The sequence below is a fragment of the Cyprinodon tularosa genome, unplaced genomic scaffold (assembly GCF_016077235.1).
Source record: "Cyprinodon tularosa strain WSP-4 unplaced genomic scaffold, ASM1607723v1 ctg19, whole genome shotgun sequence".
NCBI classification, from domain to species: domain Eukaryota; kingdom Metazoa; phylum Chordata; class Actinopteri; order Cyprinodontiformes; family Cyprinodontidae; genus Cyprinodon; species Cyprinodon tularosa.
Window position 1 is genome coordinate 1,347,385 of NW_024038678.1, and position 17,200 is coordinate 1,364,584.

Consider the following 17,200-nt stretch of genomic DNA (forward strand, 5'->3'; position numbering starts at 1 on the left):
GACAACACTCAAAGCCATTTGGGAAGATGATGAGTTAGCTGCATGAAGAGAAGGGAAAACAGCTCTGTCCAGGGAAAAGCCCACAAGAGACATCCTAACGAGGTAAAGATAATAACATTGTGCACATCGTTGGAAAAATGGTTGAATGTGCTATTATTGAGCACATTCGATTTGTTTATGTGAAGCTTCAGTACGTTTGTAAAAATCTGTCTGCTTTCCACCGTGTGACCAATCAGAAAGTTCAACTGACTTCCTGCAGTTCTCTGCTTCTAGATTCTTGTTGCTCTTTTAAATAAATCGTTAAAATTCACTGATTCTCTGTGTGATTCTAATTGTGGGTCAAAAAACTACAAATCAACTTGACATATGCTGTTTTAAACATCAGCTTTAATGAATTAAACTCTAATATTCAGACTCATAGTACTTAGTTCTTATTCAGTTCTTCTGTTCCTAATTTACATCCTGTATTTGTTTTAATCCCGAACTCAAAAGAACCCAGCTGAATGACGAATTATGGTTCCCATGGGGAGTGAATACACATCTTTCAGAAAATTATCATCTTACTATAAGCACAAACTGCAGGAGTGGTCGCAGTGGCAACAGTCACTGATTTCTATGTCCTGCCACGGCACTGGAGTTAGTTTCAAACAGCCTGTGACTGATTTCCATGTCCTGCAACTGCAGCGGAGTGGGTGCCAAAAAGTCTGGCACTGATTTCCATGTCGTGCCAGGGCACCAGAGTGGGTGTCAGACAGCCTGCCGCTTATAGCCATGTCCTGCCACGGCACCGGAGCAGGTGCCAAACAGTCTGCCGCTTATTTTCATGTCATGCCACGTCACCGAAGCAGGTGCCAAGCAGTCTGCTCCTGATTTTCATGTCCTGCCACGTCACCGGAGCGGGTGCCAAACAGTCTGCCGCTGATTTTCATGTCCTGCAACGGCACGGGTGCGGGTGCCAGACAGCCTGCTGCTGATTTCCATGTCCTGCCATGTCACTGGAGCAGGTGCCAAACAGTCTGCTGCTGATTTTCATGTCATGCCACGTCACCGGAGCAGGTGCCAAACAGTCTGCCGCTGATTTTCATGTCCTGCCACGGCACCCGAGAGGGTGCCAAACAGCCTGCCACTGATTTCCATATCCTGCCACGGCACCGGAGCGGGTGCCAAACAGTCTGCCGCTGATTTCCATATCCTGCCATGGCACCGGAGCGGGTGCCAAACAGTCTGCCGCTGATTTCCATGTCCTGCCACGGCACCGAAGCGGGTGCCAAACAGTCTGCCGCTGATTTCCATGTCCTGCCACGGCACCGGAGCGGGTGCCAAACAGTCTGCCGCTGATTTTCATGTCCTGCCAAGGTATTGTAGTGGGTACCAGACAGGCTGCCACTGATTTCCATGTACTGCCAGGGCATCGGAGCGGGTGCCAAACAGTCTGCCGCTGATTTCCATGTCCTGCCAAGGTATTGTAGTGGGTACCAGACAGGCTGCCACTGATTTCCATGTACTGCCAGGGCATCGGAGCGGGTGCCAAACAGTCTGCCGCTGATTTCCATGTCCTGCCAAGGTATCATAGTGGGTGCCAAACAGTCTGCCGCTGATTTCCATGTCCTGCCAAGGTATCATAGTGGGTGCCAAACAGTCTGCCGCTGATTTCCATGTCCTGCCAAGGTATCATAGTGGGTGCCAAACAGTCTGCCGCTGATTTCCATGTCCTGCCAAGGTATCGTAGTGGGTCCCAGACAGTCTGCTGCTGATTTCCATGTCCTGCCAAGGTATCGTAGTGGGTCCCAGACAGCCTGCCGCTGATTTCCATGTCCTGCCAAGGTATCGTAGTGGGTCCCAGACAGCCTGCCGCTGATTTCCATTTTCCTGCCAAGGCATCCTAGTGGGTGCCAGACAGCCTGCCGCTGAGTTACATGTCCTGCCACGGCAGTCTATTTTGACTTTTTAAAATACAGCCGCGCTGAAACAGACTGGTGCCAAAAAAATGACTTTTGAGGGTAGAGTTACATTTCTCAGAGTACTTAATATGGACAAGAGAATAAAAAATTAAACCCATGCAGAATTGAATGGGTGATTACGATGACTGCGCTAATAAAGTTATGCCAGCCAATGTAACTGCAAGGAGTAGCCCCATTTACACTACCCACTGAAAACCAATCTGTGCTGAGCTTGGATTTGTTATCTGAGAACCAAGCTAGAACTGAACCACCCTGAGCCCTACTGATGAAATAGTACCAGGATAGTGTGGTTCAGTCGTGCCTGGCACGGTCCGGTTCAACCTTGCGTGCTATTTAAACTCAACAGTTCTCTCAGATACTGTGCTCGGACCGATATCGGCACGGTTTCAAAATGCTAGTGTAAATGGGGCTTCTGTCTACCATGGCATCTTTTGACATCCTATTTTATCTTTGTGGCCAGGGAATTCTACAGACTACCACCATGTTTTAAAGTGATTTTTTTTTCTTTAACAACTCACAATAAGCTCTCACACTGTATAATAAAATGACTGATTGTGCAGGGAGTCTTTGCCATCCTTTCAGCACGTCATATACAGCATTTTGACACCTTGTGGCAGGTGTCTGGCAAAACTTCCATAAGCTTTTATTATACATAATATAAATAAAGTATGTTTTTTTTGGAAGTAGTTTTAGACTAACAGGTGTGTGGCAACAGCCGTGGCACCTTTTTGAGTTGCATTCCAGTGAGAGAACCTCTGGAAGTGCCACTATTCTTCAGCTGCCACCAGAAGTGCCACGGCCAGATGCTGCTGCCACAAATTGAACTCAGCCCGGCTGACAGATTATTTATGATAAAGCTCCCAGCATTTACAGACACCGACAGCTTAGGTATTATTATGGAACATGTGGGTGCTACCTATCTTACCCTTGGAAAAGTATTAATGCCCCCTTGGTATTTTATTTCTAAGAGGCTTGAAAAAACCTGAGAAAATTTGTATGTGCACATTTGTATGTAGTATATAATCTTATTGCTACCTGTGGGTAATCGGTCTCATGGCCTTTTGTGAAACTTCACTGAATGAAAAATAAGGAGCAAAAAACAATTCAGGGACAAAGAAAGACAAAAGCAGAGGGATAAAAGCAGGAGAGGTTTTAAAACATATCCAAATTTTTGATGTTCTTTCAGAGTGCTATTGAATCCAACTCCTTCAGATAGAAAACATATGGTATCACAAATAACCTTCCCAGAGAGGGCCGCTTAGAACATTCCTGTCACAGTTATGAAACAAAAGTGTTAAAGTCAAATAAACAATTGTATTATTATTCTGTCAGTCACTTTTAAATAAGAAGTTGTTTTCTGAACAGATATGTTAAAGCATACCACTTTTATTGAATTATTGATATTTCATTGTCTGTCATTAACTGTTTCAATATAAAATAAATATGAAAACCTGAGTTTTTAATACCGATTATCTGTCTCAAACAGGGAGTGGCAATCATCTCTCTCTTCTTCATCCTGTTGTCTATCACTACCTTCTGCTTGGAGACCCATCAAGCCTTTGACGTAGAGGAAAACTTTACTGAACTAGTTACCGATGGAAACATCACAAAGGTGGAGAATAGGACTGAGAATGTCACAAACCCAAAACTTGTTATGGTGGAAGGAGCATGTGTGGTGTGGTTTACCTTTGAATTCCTGGTTCGAATCATCTGCTGCCCGATCAAACTGGCCTTCATCAAAAACACACTCAACATCATTGACTTTGTTGCCATTCTGCCGTTCTACCTTGAGATGAGTTTGAGAGGTTTGTCATCCAAAGCAGCCAGTAACGTGCTCGGTTTTCTCCGAGTGGTGCGCTTTGTGAGGATTTTACGGATCTTTAAGCTCACACGTCACTTTGTAGGACTGCGTGTCCTGGGTCACACGCTAAGAGCCAGTGTTAACGAATTCCTCCTGCTTGTTATATTCTTGGCGCTGGGAGTACTCATCTTTGCCACAATGATTTACTACGCCGAGCGCATCGGAGTCATCTACAACCCCAGGATTGAAAACGACTTCAAAAACATCCCCATCAGCTTCTGGTGGGCAGTGGTTACAATGACGACACTGGGCTACGGAGACATGGTTCCAAAGACCTGGCTGGGTATGATGGTGGGGGCACTGTGTGCGCTGGCTGGCGTGCTGACTATCGCTATGCCTGTTCCCGTGATTGTCAACAATTTTGGAATGTACTACTCTCTGGCTATGGCGAAGCAAAAACTGCCAAAAAAGAAAAAGAAGCACACCCAAAATCCAGATGCACCAACCGACTCGGCCTCATTTATGAAATCAGAAACAAACTCACACATAGACAGCACTCAGAGTGACACGTGTCCACTGGCAGCTGAAGAGAGCAGCAGCAGGAACCGCTCAGGTAAGGTAAAAATGTCTTGTTAAAGGGATGGCTCAACCAAAATAGCGTGTTCTGTAATCTTTACATTATCAAAAGAACAGATAGTTACAAACTGCAAACTATCTAAACATCTTGTTTGCAGTTGGTAACTCTGGCGTTAGGACTGAGCAATATGTAATCATTTGCTGTAACATTAAGCATATCACAAATAAATGAACTGCTAAACCTGTTGAGAAAATATTTTTGTACGTTCAAGCTTTCTATGCCTGTAATATAATTGTTAAAAGTTGTAAGAAGAAACTAAAACCAAGACTGTCCTAAAGTAACCCGGTACATACTTTTTTGATAAGCCCTTATTTTCTTTCTTTATCCTGATAGTCTGCTTTTTATCTCAAAGAAAGATATGAACAAATTTTAATTTGTTTCATTTTATGTTATTATGACAATTGCCAATATTCTTGCATATTGCTTCTTTTCTTGACATCTTGCAGCTGTACATGATATTACTAGTCTTAGAGGGTCAATGTTCAAAATTTGATCTCTAATCAGTAATCAGACAGGACAGAGGATATGATAGCCCTTGTATATAGAATACCCTCTGCAATAATTTAATATAGTGCCTCACCTCTTAAAAATCCATATCAGATGGTATCTTTCAATAGCAACTCTTTATACAGAAGCAGAATCAATATTAAAGTGGAAATAAAACGATGAGCCAAACTAGCTAAATTTACGAGATCGTGTCTTACTATTATAAATAATTATATGACACGTGAAAAATATAAATGTACAAGAAAAAAATGAAGCATTGTTTTATTAATTTATGGCATGGGCGATGCCATGTTGCAGCACCCAATGTGGTACTCAAGGTTGGTTCGCTCTGTGGTTGAATACCTGGAGATACCTCTCAATTGTAAAACACTTAAGAAATTTTATATGATGGAAAGGTATGATGCTCAACACAGAGACGTACAACCATACACACACACTCACACCTAAGGAGAATATAGAGATGCCAATTAACCTAATAGTTATGTTTTTGGACTGTGGGAGGAAGCCGGAGTACCCACGCATGCATGAGGGGAACATGCAAAGTCCATACGACATTACCTGAAACCTTGTTGTTGCAAGGCAACAGTGCTACAATCCGAGCCACCCTGCAGCCCCTATGTTTGTCACATAATTTTCATAGTTAAGAGACAATCTCATGAACTAAGTTAGTTTGTTTAACTGTTTAATTTCCACTTGAATGGCCAGGTTTGTGTTTACAAACAAGAAATTAGATTTAGGTTTTTTTTTTGCCCACATTCTAATCAACATAGCAGTATATACTTGTACATAAACAGAGTAAGCCAGTTTTGATAGAGCAAAAGCCCTGGTTATTATAGCAGAATGTTCTCAGCTCATATGTAACCCAGGATAATCATTTTTAGCTCCCCTCTATTTCACATTAGAGTTAGTATCTGCTCCAATTTAAATAAACACCAAATACAACAATGATAAGGGTTTCAGTTATCAAAACAGCTTTAATATAAACAACTATAAAATTTAAATACAAAGGGGTTTTAAGACAGTCAAAGGTGGCCTATCCTAGCCACAAGTTTCAAGCTCAAATAGTCTTAATTTTTTTTTACATTAAGATGAAAAGAGTTATCTACTGCCAGCACACATAACTAGTTATAAACCTCTAACAGATATTCTTCGAAAAAAATCCTTGACATTGCTTTTAAAGTCTCACTTAGGTTGAAATTGTATCTATTTGAGAAAAAACAAATAGGCTATTTGAGATAATACCCCCAAAAAATAACAAAAAAAGAAAAAAAGAAAATCTGCCTAGTACATAACGGTACATACAAATTTTGAAACAGGATTCATTTGGAAATTGATTTTCATTAGATATGTAAAGATATTTTTATACATTTAATTTAGAAAAGGCTAATTCATCAGCTGGAAAAAATACCCTTTATTTCTCTTTCATTTGCTTAACTTGTTTTTAATTGGGTGATGTCATTGTTTATAGACATATAAATTATGTTTTAATATAATTTCTTAGTTTTTAATGATTATTTCCCTCTTGAATGGAGTGCAACATTTATATTGATTACTCAGATCTTCTAAAGCGTAGTAATCCTAGAGTACCAACTGTTTTTGACTTTCATATTCGTGGATTTGGTCTGACAAATGCTATAAGCTTAGTCATAAAGACAGCAATGCAACATACCTCAACCTTTGTCTGTGTCTTTGGAGATCCCTCTGTAAAAGCTTTGCTGCCTATGTTATGCTATTTCTGTTGAACTTTTGTCTTCTTGTCAGACTCCAAACAGAACGGGGATGCAAATGTTGCCCTTTCAGATGAGGAGGGCTGCAGTCTTACCCAGCCGCTGTCCCCCAGTGAAAAGTGGTCCATGCGGTGCTCCAGAGGACGCGGCAAGAATAAGGAGGGCACCTGCTTCCTCTTAACATCTGGGGATCTCAACATCCATGTTGGTGAGTTACATATTCACTTTTATTTCATTTGTTATACTTTCTCTGTTTAGTTTGGCTCTGTTTAGTTGGATTCAGTTTGTTTTGATTCATTGCAGTTCAATTCATTCTATTTAATTTTGGTTACTAGTTTAATATCAGTCTAATCCTTAATAATCCATTTCAGATCCATACATTTAGTCTAGGCTGAGTTTTTTTTTACTCAGTTTATTCCTGTTGAATGTAACTCAGGACTATATAGTATATCTACGATTGGGCTGGCTGGCTGGCTGGCTGGCTGGCTGGCTGGCTGGCTGGCTGGCTGGCTGGCTGGATGGATGGATGGATGGATGGATGGATGGATGGATGGATGGATGGATGGATGGATGGATGGATGGATGGATGATTAAAACATAATTCAATCACATGTGCTAGACCAGAGGTCACGGATTAGTGGATCGCGGTCCAGATCCAGACCCAGACCCACCTGCTTGCTAATCCGAACCCAACCTTATTTAAAACATTTATAAATTACCACATGTTGTCTGACAACAGTGTTTAACTTTACTTGCGCCGCTTCTCCTGTTACGAAATCCCACATCCTCCGTCACTGCTTCACCCTGCAGCGCTCCAGACCTCCTGCGCAAAGCAAAGCCTACAGCCTTCGCTGTTCCTCTCGTATTGCTGCGCTTCGACTTAGCTTGAGGAGAGCATGCACGATATTATCATAAAATTCGTAGGAGCAAAACATGCAGAAATGAATGCTTAATTTAATATGAAATATAAAAAAAAACCCATCAGCATCCAGCATATGTGCTGTTTCGGATGGAGATAAGAAATCTGCTTCCTGGGCTGTTGAAGTACCAATAGCTTGCATCCAATCTTTTAAATAAACAGTGTTAGTTTTTTGAAATATATATATGCTCTAATGTGTAGTTACCAATCTGGTGTTACTATATTTTAATTAGACAAACAGGATCTTCTGGCCTTTTTTTTCCTGTTTGGTGCGATTGCAATAGTGGATCTTGACCTGGCCGGACGGGAGCAGAGCCTGAACATTTTGAGTATGTTTGGATCAACCTGCTGTTGTAAAGCAGGATTTTCCACCATGAACATAGTCAAAAATAAATATGGATCCAGGCTCAAAATGAGCACCTTGATATGTGCTTGAGAATGGCTTTGTTTCCATTCAAACCCAGATTTAAAGCCTTGTAGGGCAGCATAAAGCCCACTGCTCTCATTAGACCATAAAAAAGGAAAGAAAAATAACAAACGGTCAGTTCAGGTGTTTTATAAAATATGGTAATCAGGAAATTTTCTATATACCAAACCGAAAGATTGTTGTTCTCTACCTCAAAAAACACTTTAGATTTTGAAATTTTCTATTTTTGTTTTCAATTTTTTTATTTAAAAATTCATTGTATAACACGGATGCATGAACACCTCATTTTATTTCAGTGTTAAATTCTGTTTAAAGTAACAGCTCATTAAAAATGTCTCCAGATCTTTACTGGTTGATGATTTTCTTTATTCGGACCCTGCTGATTTTGAATTGGTTACCCCTGTACTAGACTAATGATCCAGTAGGTTCTTGTACCTGTTTTATGGGCGTAAAATTCTGATTTTTAATGACTGTGTTTTAGATGATGACTGAAAGCAGTAGAGAAGCCACAAGCAGATATAAAACTGGAAACAATGCATTTTTAGAAAACTAATGCGGTTGCAAAACATAAATTGTATGTATGTTGCCAACAGCTTGCACACAAAGAACATAAAAATCCCTTTGAGTCCTTTACTGCATCAGTTATAAACAAAGACATAAAGGAAAATTCAAGGTCTTTAGTGGCTTGCATTTGTAACCAGTTTTACAAAGTCTGTCTCATTACTGTGTCTGATCTTAACTTTAAACGGAAACTAAGCTTAATTTAAACCAAGAAGAAACTGTCATCAGTGTATGCTTCCTTGCTCTTGCAGCTCTGCATCATGTTTTTACCATTCAGATCAATGGAAAATCAATGAAAGAGCTTTGGAGCACTAATTGCATCATCTATCTGTGTGTGCTGACTAAAAATAATGTGTCTCATGAGACACTGCTGATTTGAGACATCTATAACAGCAGACCAAAACCTGCCTTGTGTTTGATGTGAACAAGGTCTGTGCATTGCAGAAATGAAAGTAGAAATCATATGATAGACACAGTAATGCAGAGAAAAAAAGGATGTGTTGTTATTTTGTTTTAATCCTCACTGTTGATGGGAGTGTGGCAAAATGGTGAGATCAAAATAGTTTCCTGACTAAATCACGAAAAAAGATTATAGTTGCAGCTTATCTGTCTGCAAAGGGATTCATGAAGAAACTTAAAAGATATTTGATCAATTACTCCACTGTATAAAGCACAGCCCACCACTGGTTGACATTCAAAAAAACTCAAAATATGTGCCATCTAAGAAGCTTGCTGTAGTGGACCTACAACAGAGAGGTCTGTTGCTCATTTGAATTCATATAACTTTACAATTAGATACAGACTGTCCAAGTTTAAATTTAGTCCTTGGATGTAACATTCTCTCTCCCAGAAATACACTAGTGAAGCAAAAACTGAGACAAAGACCAAGATTTCTTGAAATGTTCTTCATAAAAATGAGTCTAAAAACCTAGTTATTAGTTATTTGGGACTGGAAGGGGGAATTGCTTCAGCAGGACCTGGTAAAAAGAGGCTCATTTTAGCCAAAGGGGGTTAAACAAGATATAAATTGGCAAATTTCCTTAACTTTTTGCCTAATCTGAATACTGTTTTAATTCAATCACTTTTTAAAAAAAAAAACCTTCTTCCCAGATTTAAATAAATGAAGATTATACTTAAATATAACCTCTTTCCCACTTAAATTAACGGGTTAACACAGATATTTCAAACATGGGTCGACCCCGTAACACTTAAAATTTGGCTTCCTTCACATTGGCCATAAAAAGCTGGGTGTGTCCCCTTGCTGGCAAGCTGTGCGTCCTCTGTCCTCCCACTGGTGCTTGTCTGTTGGTGCCATCATGCTTGGTTAGCACTGATGATGTCCCCAGTGGGACAGGAATCAGGTAAGTAAACAATGGAGAGTACCATGGAGAGAAGCCAGGGTCTTGTAAGTGTGTTTTATTATTTTGTTCTTTATCCATACAAATCTTTCTCACCAGTGCTGCGCCATGTTTATCGAATGTGAACAGAGCTGTTTAGGCTTTTTAGATTGGACGCAAATGGCATGCTTTCTCGTACGTACATTGTGTTCAATGGTGTCAAGTAAATTATTAGGTCTGATATTTCCACTGTATGCCTATTGGAGCTAAGCTATTTCAAGGCGATTTTAACCCAGCTTTTTTGGCAATTGTTTGATGCCGGTTGGCACGGGTTAGTGAGCTGTTCCCACTTACACAAAAAAAAAGATTTTTCCTGGCTTTAAATGGGTTTTTTGACCAGTGGAAAAGGGATATATGGGAACTTTTTTGATAAAGCTAAAACATTGGTTTGCCCTAGTTAATTTGCAGTTGTTGTAGGGCAATGTGTTGCAGTATGCAACATATCTTAAAGGTCAAATGTTAAAGAGTGCATCCAGAACAGTTTCATCATGTGTGATGGTAGATTCAACTTTCTTTTCTCTATGTGGTTGGTCTAAATTGCGCTTAAAATGCTCCAAGTAATAAAAATCGAGAGAATTTTACAGTATGCTGTGCACCTTTAGCAATCCCCGACTGTGATGTCAGTGTAGTCAAACATCCTCTCTAAGCATTAGTTGGATTTAATATACAAAAGTTGCAAGAGCTTGTTTTCTCTGTTCATAAAATGCCTGATGGCAATAAAGCTATTTCAAATCATTGTTTATTTTTTATGAAATATTTATTTCATAAAACAACAAACCTTAGTTACAGTTACCGGAAGCGAAGACCCACAGCTCAAACTCCACCGGCCCAGAGCCATGAGCCGAACCGGGTAAAAACCACATCCGAAGGGCAATGTTTCCCTCCTGGACAGCAGAAAAGACCCAGTGCTTGGACCGCTCACTGCGATCGTGTTACCAAGGGACCGCCTTCCCTGTCCAGGCACAGCAGGGCTGCACAGTCTGCTATGCAGAACCGCCAGCGCCGCACAAAGGGCTCCAACACTGACTGCGAACCGAACCGAACCAGAGATCCAATCCCAATCCCGTTATCCCCTCTTCATACAAAGGTTAGACTCTGGTTTAAACTAATTAAAGCTGAACTCTGTACGTTTTTAAAAATCACTTTTTTGTCATATTGGCTAAAACTGTCCCTATGCCCAGACAGCAGTACATGTGATATGTAACCTGTGAAAAAAACTGCTTCAATTGGTCCCGCCTACTGCCTGTATTGCAATCTGGAAAGAATATTTCGGGACGAGACAAAACAACCAATCACAGCCAGAGGAGCGTCTGATGGAGTGTCAATCACAGCTCACACACGCTGAATCCCGCCCCCTCCCTCTCACCGCTGAACCTGCCGCTGCAGCCCGGCTGCTGCAGTCAGGAGGACGCGCGTGGAAGTCATGGCGGAGCGACAGCCACCAGCGAAAGAGAAACTGCCCTTACTGCCCCTGCCGACAACTGTTTACACGGCAAAGACTTCAAAAAAGAAGATGTCAATGGAAGAGCTGCCGCGTACGCTGCTTGGACGCTTCTGGTTGCATGGGGTAGCCGCGCAGATGCTGTGAGAGGGATGGAGCTTGGAGGTGGGGCATGAGTGAAGCAGAGAGGGTGGGGGAGTGGCGTGAAACCTGTTTTTCTTCAAATTTTTAGTCGAAGTCTGCTCTCTTCTCAATGTAACAGACTGCAGCTTAAAAAAAAAACAAAAAACAAAAAAAAAACAGCATCATAAGGAAATTGTTCTGAAAGATAATGGACTTCTACTGGCTCTGCGTAAGATCATAGAACGTTTAGCATTAATAAAATCACTAAGACTCTGATTGCTTTGTATTTGTCCTCGTTAAAGGATAAAAACTCCATCACAAAGGTAAATAAATATTAACTCGCTATGTAAAATTACTACATGCTGACTAAACTGACGTCACAGCATCCCTCAGTGGGTCACGTGACCGAGTGAGGAATTTTGGGTTGTCTGCTATCTTAGTGAATTATTTTAGGCTATAAACAACAAAATCCTGGACATTTTTTTCCACTTGTGATGTATTTAAATTTGTACATACTATCAAATTAGAAACTATAAGTATGTGTTTTCTGTTTGAACTTTTTAGTGTCTCTGCTTGAATGAAGTCTACAATTTTTGAAGTATCCCAAAGCTGCGTTAAAAGAAGGTCTTTGATCCAGTAATATTCCTTACATCTAAATCGAAGATTCCACCTTTTTTACAGACATATCCAGACACCCACAAAATGCTTTCTTTGCACTTCGCTAAAATGCATGTCTTTCTGAGAGGTCATTAGCATTATTGCTACTGGAGAAACAAAAGCAGGCCTCATAAACGAGGCACTTACTACAGCATGGGGCCCGAGAGAGTTGCATGTTTTTTTTTTCAATAGCCCATTACATGGACAATGTACTTGAATGTATTTCTTGAAAGCTTCATCCCTCACTGAGTGTTGATTAATGTGGTTAGCTGCAGGCTGGCGACATGTTGAAACAGGCAGACGGAAAATACTATCAGTTTTGCTAGATAGAGTTGAATCTCTGTATACCTGACATAACCATTTTTTATCCTGTGAGATTAAATTTCTCCTGTTTTAAAGTAGAGTTGAAAAATAATTGTCTTTTTTTAATCTACTTTTTTCAAAGTCAAAAGATTGTGTACAATACAGTTGCTTTTGTTTATATGACTTCATGGAAATCAGCAAGACATGTTGAAGATCACTGTGGACCTCTCTACATCAGGTTCAACTTTGAGTAAAATTTCCAGATTCTTGAACCTGCAGTGCTATATGTCTACCCGTTCAAAATGTAAGAGCCATTGCTATGGGTATGTCCAGCTTTCTGTTTAGGAAAGAGACTAGTTCTTGGTCCCAAAAACATATGGGTTTTTGTGTGAAAAGCATCAGTCAACCCCTGAACAAAAAACAAAACACCTCATTAAGATGACAGCTGAAGCAGGTTTAAAAAACAAGTTTTATAATGGCATGGACTGAAGCGCCCTTCAGCAAGGAAGAAGCCACCACTGCCAAGATAGCATCAAACACCAGATTATAGTTGGCAAATGAACTTAAGGACAAATATCCTTAGGAACGTGGTCTTTCTGTTGTGTCATAAAACTAAAATGGAACTGTTTTGATATACTAAAAAATATGGCATTTAGAGGAAAAAGGGGAGACCTGGTAGATCTTAGAACAGTGTTCCAAATGGGAAACAGTTACAAAAATTCCCAATATAAATAAAGTAAAAGAAAATAATTATAGTAAACCTAACCAGCTAAAAATATAAAGGTTGAATCTGATTTAATATCTGACAGTAAGAGTCTGTTGATACAGCTTATATAGACATTAATTTCCACTGTAATAAAGTTGAACAACGGTTATGTTCATATAAAAAGGTTGATCGAAAAATTATCGAAAAATTTGAAAAAACATATTTCAACAGTTTGAATCATTTTTACATTGATGCCATCTCAATTAATTGTCATGCAGGTCTGTTTCTGAAAAAGAGACAAAAATGACAGAATGCTGATGAAAGCCAGAGCAGCCCAGAACTAATGTATGATGGAAAGAAGAGCGAGTTAATTCAATCCAGTGCCCTGTATCTGATGAGCATCTGCATAACATCCTGTCATATTACAGGGTCGTTTCACATGCATTTGAACTCTTATTAGCCAACATTATCTGGAAAACATTTTATTCTCTCACATTTCCCCCCTGCTGAAAAGCTTAAATGCAGTTTTTGAACTAGTAGGCTACGCTTAGCCTGATTTGTTTTTATATGACTTGTTGATAATTTAGCTTATATTCTGTTTTTGGTAAATTATGTTTGGCAAAATATACAGTTTATTGCCATTGAATTTTTAAACATTTCCACCACAGGTGATACATGTTAACCGTCAATATCAGAAAAAATTAGGAAAGTTTTTGTAATTTTTTTTCTAATTCTAAATTCTCTCCAAGAATAAAAAAGAATGTTTCTGTGGCTGCAACTGTTTTCAGCAGGTTCGATGTAAATAGATTATGACCCAGTGGATCTGTTCTTCAGTACTGTGCCCATGGGGGATTGGGATGCTGGTTGATACCAGAGAGTTACAGGGTAAAAGGTATGGATTATATTTCTCTAAGGACGTATGACTTGCAGTAGAGATAAGGACAGATGGACATCTGAAGATGCTCTCAGATAGCCAACAGTAAATGGAATGCTTGCAGAGGTACAAACAAACAAATGGAGGACTTGAAAGTAGTCAACACAGAAAGCCTTTTCAGTACTTAGTGTTATGATTTTATACTGTACATATAAAAACAAACACTCCCTAAATGCATGCACAGAGTGCAACTTCAAGTAGTATTCAAGCAGAGGAAATGCTTCAGAGGATCAGAGTAATCTTTATATTCCTGGGGGACTCTTCTGAATGAACTGAATTCCCACTGTAGATTTCCATTAACAGTACAGAGATGCAAAGCAGAGACTTTAGTCAACTTCAGATGTTCGTTTGTCTGTGATGAACTGATACTTAAATAAGTTGCACATAGGTTTATGTTTTAACTACTAAATTTAGTCACAGAAAAAACACTTTCAGAAAGTTTTGGAGTACCTTTCAGTTTAACAAACCGTTCTACCAACAGAGACAACTCATCAGGTTTTGTGAAAGATCAAATCCTTTAAGCTTTAACTAAGGTCCTTTAGGCAGTAGGGATCTGACAATATAGGTTGATTTTAAAAAGTTTACATATGAAAAAAAAATATATTTTTTGACACTCATTTCAGAAGGTTAACGTCATGAGTTACATAGATTAATACCTACAGAGGGAGTGTTGGCCTAGTGGTTAGAGCAGTGCGCTTGTGCTCTGAGAAGTTTGCAAGTACCCAGTTTGATCCCCACAGCCTCCACTCTGGGCTCCTGAGTCATTTTTGATCATTAGCACTTACAGACAATAAAACCAAGCCCTTTGTAAAAAGCAGAAACTAACTTTTTTCGTGTCATGTCTACTTTTATTTTTCTCAACAGAAGACTGTAAAGATATTCTTGGTACTGCTGGAAACTATACCCAGCCCGAGGTCACCACTCTGACCTGATGACTTGCTTAAAATAAGGAGGAGGCGACGTGACGTCTGCTGCGGTGTATGCTGGATCCCTGCTGTTTAGATCAACTGCAGAGCCAATTATTGTACTTCTAAATGAATCCTCTCTGTTTTTACCTATACAGGTGCTGGTCATAAAATTAGAATATCATGAAAAAGTAGATTGATTTCAGTAATTCCATTTAAAAAGTGAAACTTGTATATTATATTCATACATTACATACAAACTCATATATTTCAGATGTTTATTTTGTTTAATTTTGATGATTACAAATGACAACAAATGAAAATCTCAAATTCATCATATCAGAAAATTAGAATATTACTGAAGACCAATAAAAACAAAGGATTTATAGAAATGTTGGCCAACTGAAAAGTATGAACATGAAAAGTATGAGCATGTACAGCACTCAGTATTTAGTTGGGCCTCCTTTGGCCTGTATTACTGCAGCAATGCGGCGTGGCATGGAGTCGATCAGTCTGTGGCACTGCTCAGGTGTTATGATAGCCCAGGTTGCTCTAATAGTGGCTTTTAGCTCTTCTGAATTGTTGGGTCTGGTGTATTGCATCTTCTTCTTCACAATACCCCATAGATTTTCTATGGGGTTAAGGTCAGGAGAGTTTGCTGGCCAATTAAGAACAGGGATACCATGGTCCTTCAACCAGGTACTGGTAGCTTTGGCACTGTGTGCAGGTGCCAAGTCCTGTTGGAAAATGAAATCTGCATCTCCAAAAAGTTGGTCAGCTGCAGGAAGCATGAAGTGCTCTAAAACTTCCTGGTATGTGGCTGCGTTGACCCTGGACCTCAGAAAACACAATGGACCAACACCAGCAGATGACATGGCACCCCAAACCATCACTGACTGTGGAAACTTTACACTGGACTTCAAGCAACGTGGATGAAGTGCCTCTCTTCTTTTCCTCCAGACTCTGGGACCTTGATTTCCAAAGGAAATGCAAAATTTACTTTCATCAGAGAACATGACTTTGGACCACTCACCAGCAGTCCAGTCCTGTTTCTCTTTAGCCCAGGCAAGACGCTTCTGACGCTGTCTGTGGTTCAAGAGTGGCTTGACACAAGGAATGCGACAGCAGAAACCCATGTCTTTCATACGTCTGTGTGTGGTGGTTCTTGAAGCACTCACTCCAGCTGCAGTCCACTCTTTGTGAATCTCCCCCACATTTTTGAAGGGGTTTTGTTTCACAATCCTCTCCAGGGTGCGGTTATCTCTCTTGCTTGTACACTTTTTTCGACCACATCTTTTCCTTCCCTTCGCCTCTCTATTAATGTGCTTGGACACTGAGCTCTGTGAACAGCCAGCCTCTTTAGCGATGACCTTTTGTGTCTTGCCCTCCTTGTGCAAGGTGTCGATGGTCGTCTTTTGGACAACTGTCAAGTCAGCAGTCTTCCCCATGATTGTGTAGCCTATAGAACTAGACTGAAAGACCATTTAAAGGCTTTTGCAGGTGGTTTGAGTTAATTAGCTGATTAGAGTGTGGCACCAGGGGCCATCAATTTTGAACCTTTTCACAATATTCTAATTTTCTGATATGATGAATTTGAGATTTTCATTTGTTGTCATTTGTAATCATCAAAATTAAACAAAATAAACATCTGAAATATATGAGTTTGTATGTAATGTATGAATATAATATACAAGTTTCACTTTTTAAATGGAATTACTGAAATCAATCTACTTTTTCATGATATTCTAATTTTATGACCAGCACCTGTACCAAGAACCATGTAACATATCTGACCACGGGTGGATATATGCAGTGATGATTTCAAAGCACTTTGCATGTATTGCATGATTTAACGTTGTACTAGAGATGCACCAGGATACCCTTACAACATACTGGGCATCATAGTTCCTTTCAAAGGCCCAAAAGCCATTTCTCAATCTTCTTCTTTGCTGTGGGGTCATAGAATATTTGAGACAAATTTCCTGTTTTCAGCTCAAAAGAGAAAAACCTATGTTTTAAAGAAAATAATTTGAGAAGATTTAGAATACTAATAGAAGATTTAGAATACATCAAAATTTATGTCAGCACTTTTTTCTGTTAATTTCGGTTTATTTCTCAAAGGGGGAGTTTATCACACTCTAAACAATTTTTTACTTTTATATACTTGAATTCAACATCAACTCATGGTCTCCTG

The 17,200-nt window shown here is 39.7% G+C and overlaps 1 protein-coding gene across 1 annotated transcript in view; it reads left to right on the forward strand.

Annotated features, from left to right (window-relative positions):
• kcnc4 (potassium voltage-gated channel, Shaw-related subfamily, member 4) overlaps nucleotides 1-15,156 on the forward strand; it is a 28,736-nt gene extending 13,580 nt beyond the window's left edge. Inside the window, exons 3-5 of the mRNA XM_038283073.1 lie at nucleotides 3,448-4,375; nucleotides 6,668-6,841; nucleotides 14,966-15,156. Coding sequence (XP_038139001.1) covers nucleotides 3,448-4,375; nucleotides 6,668-6,841; nucleotides 14,966-15,033 — 1,170 coding nt within the window. The 3' untranslated portion in view covers nucleotides 15,034-15,156. The remainder of the gene's footprint in view (nucleotides 1-3,447; nucleotides 4,376-6,667; nucleotides 6,842-14,965) is intronic.
• The last annotated feature ends 2,044 nt before the right edge of the window (nucleotides 15,157-17,200 follow it).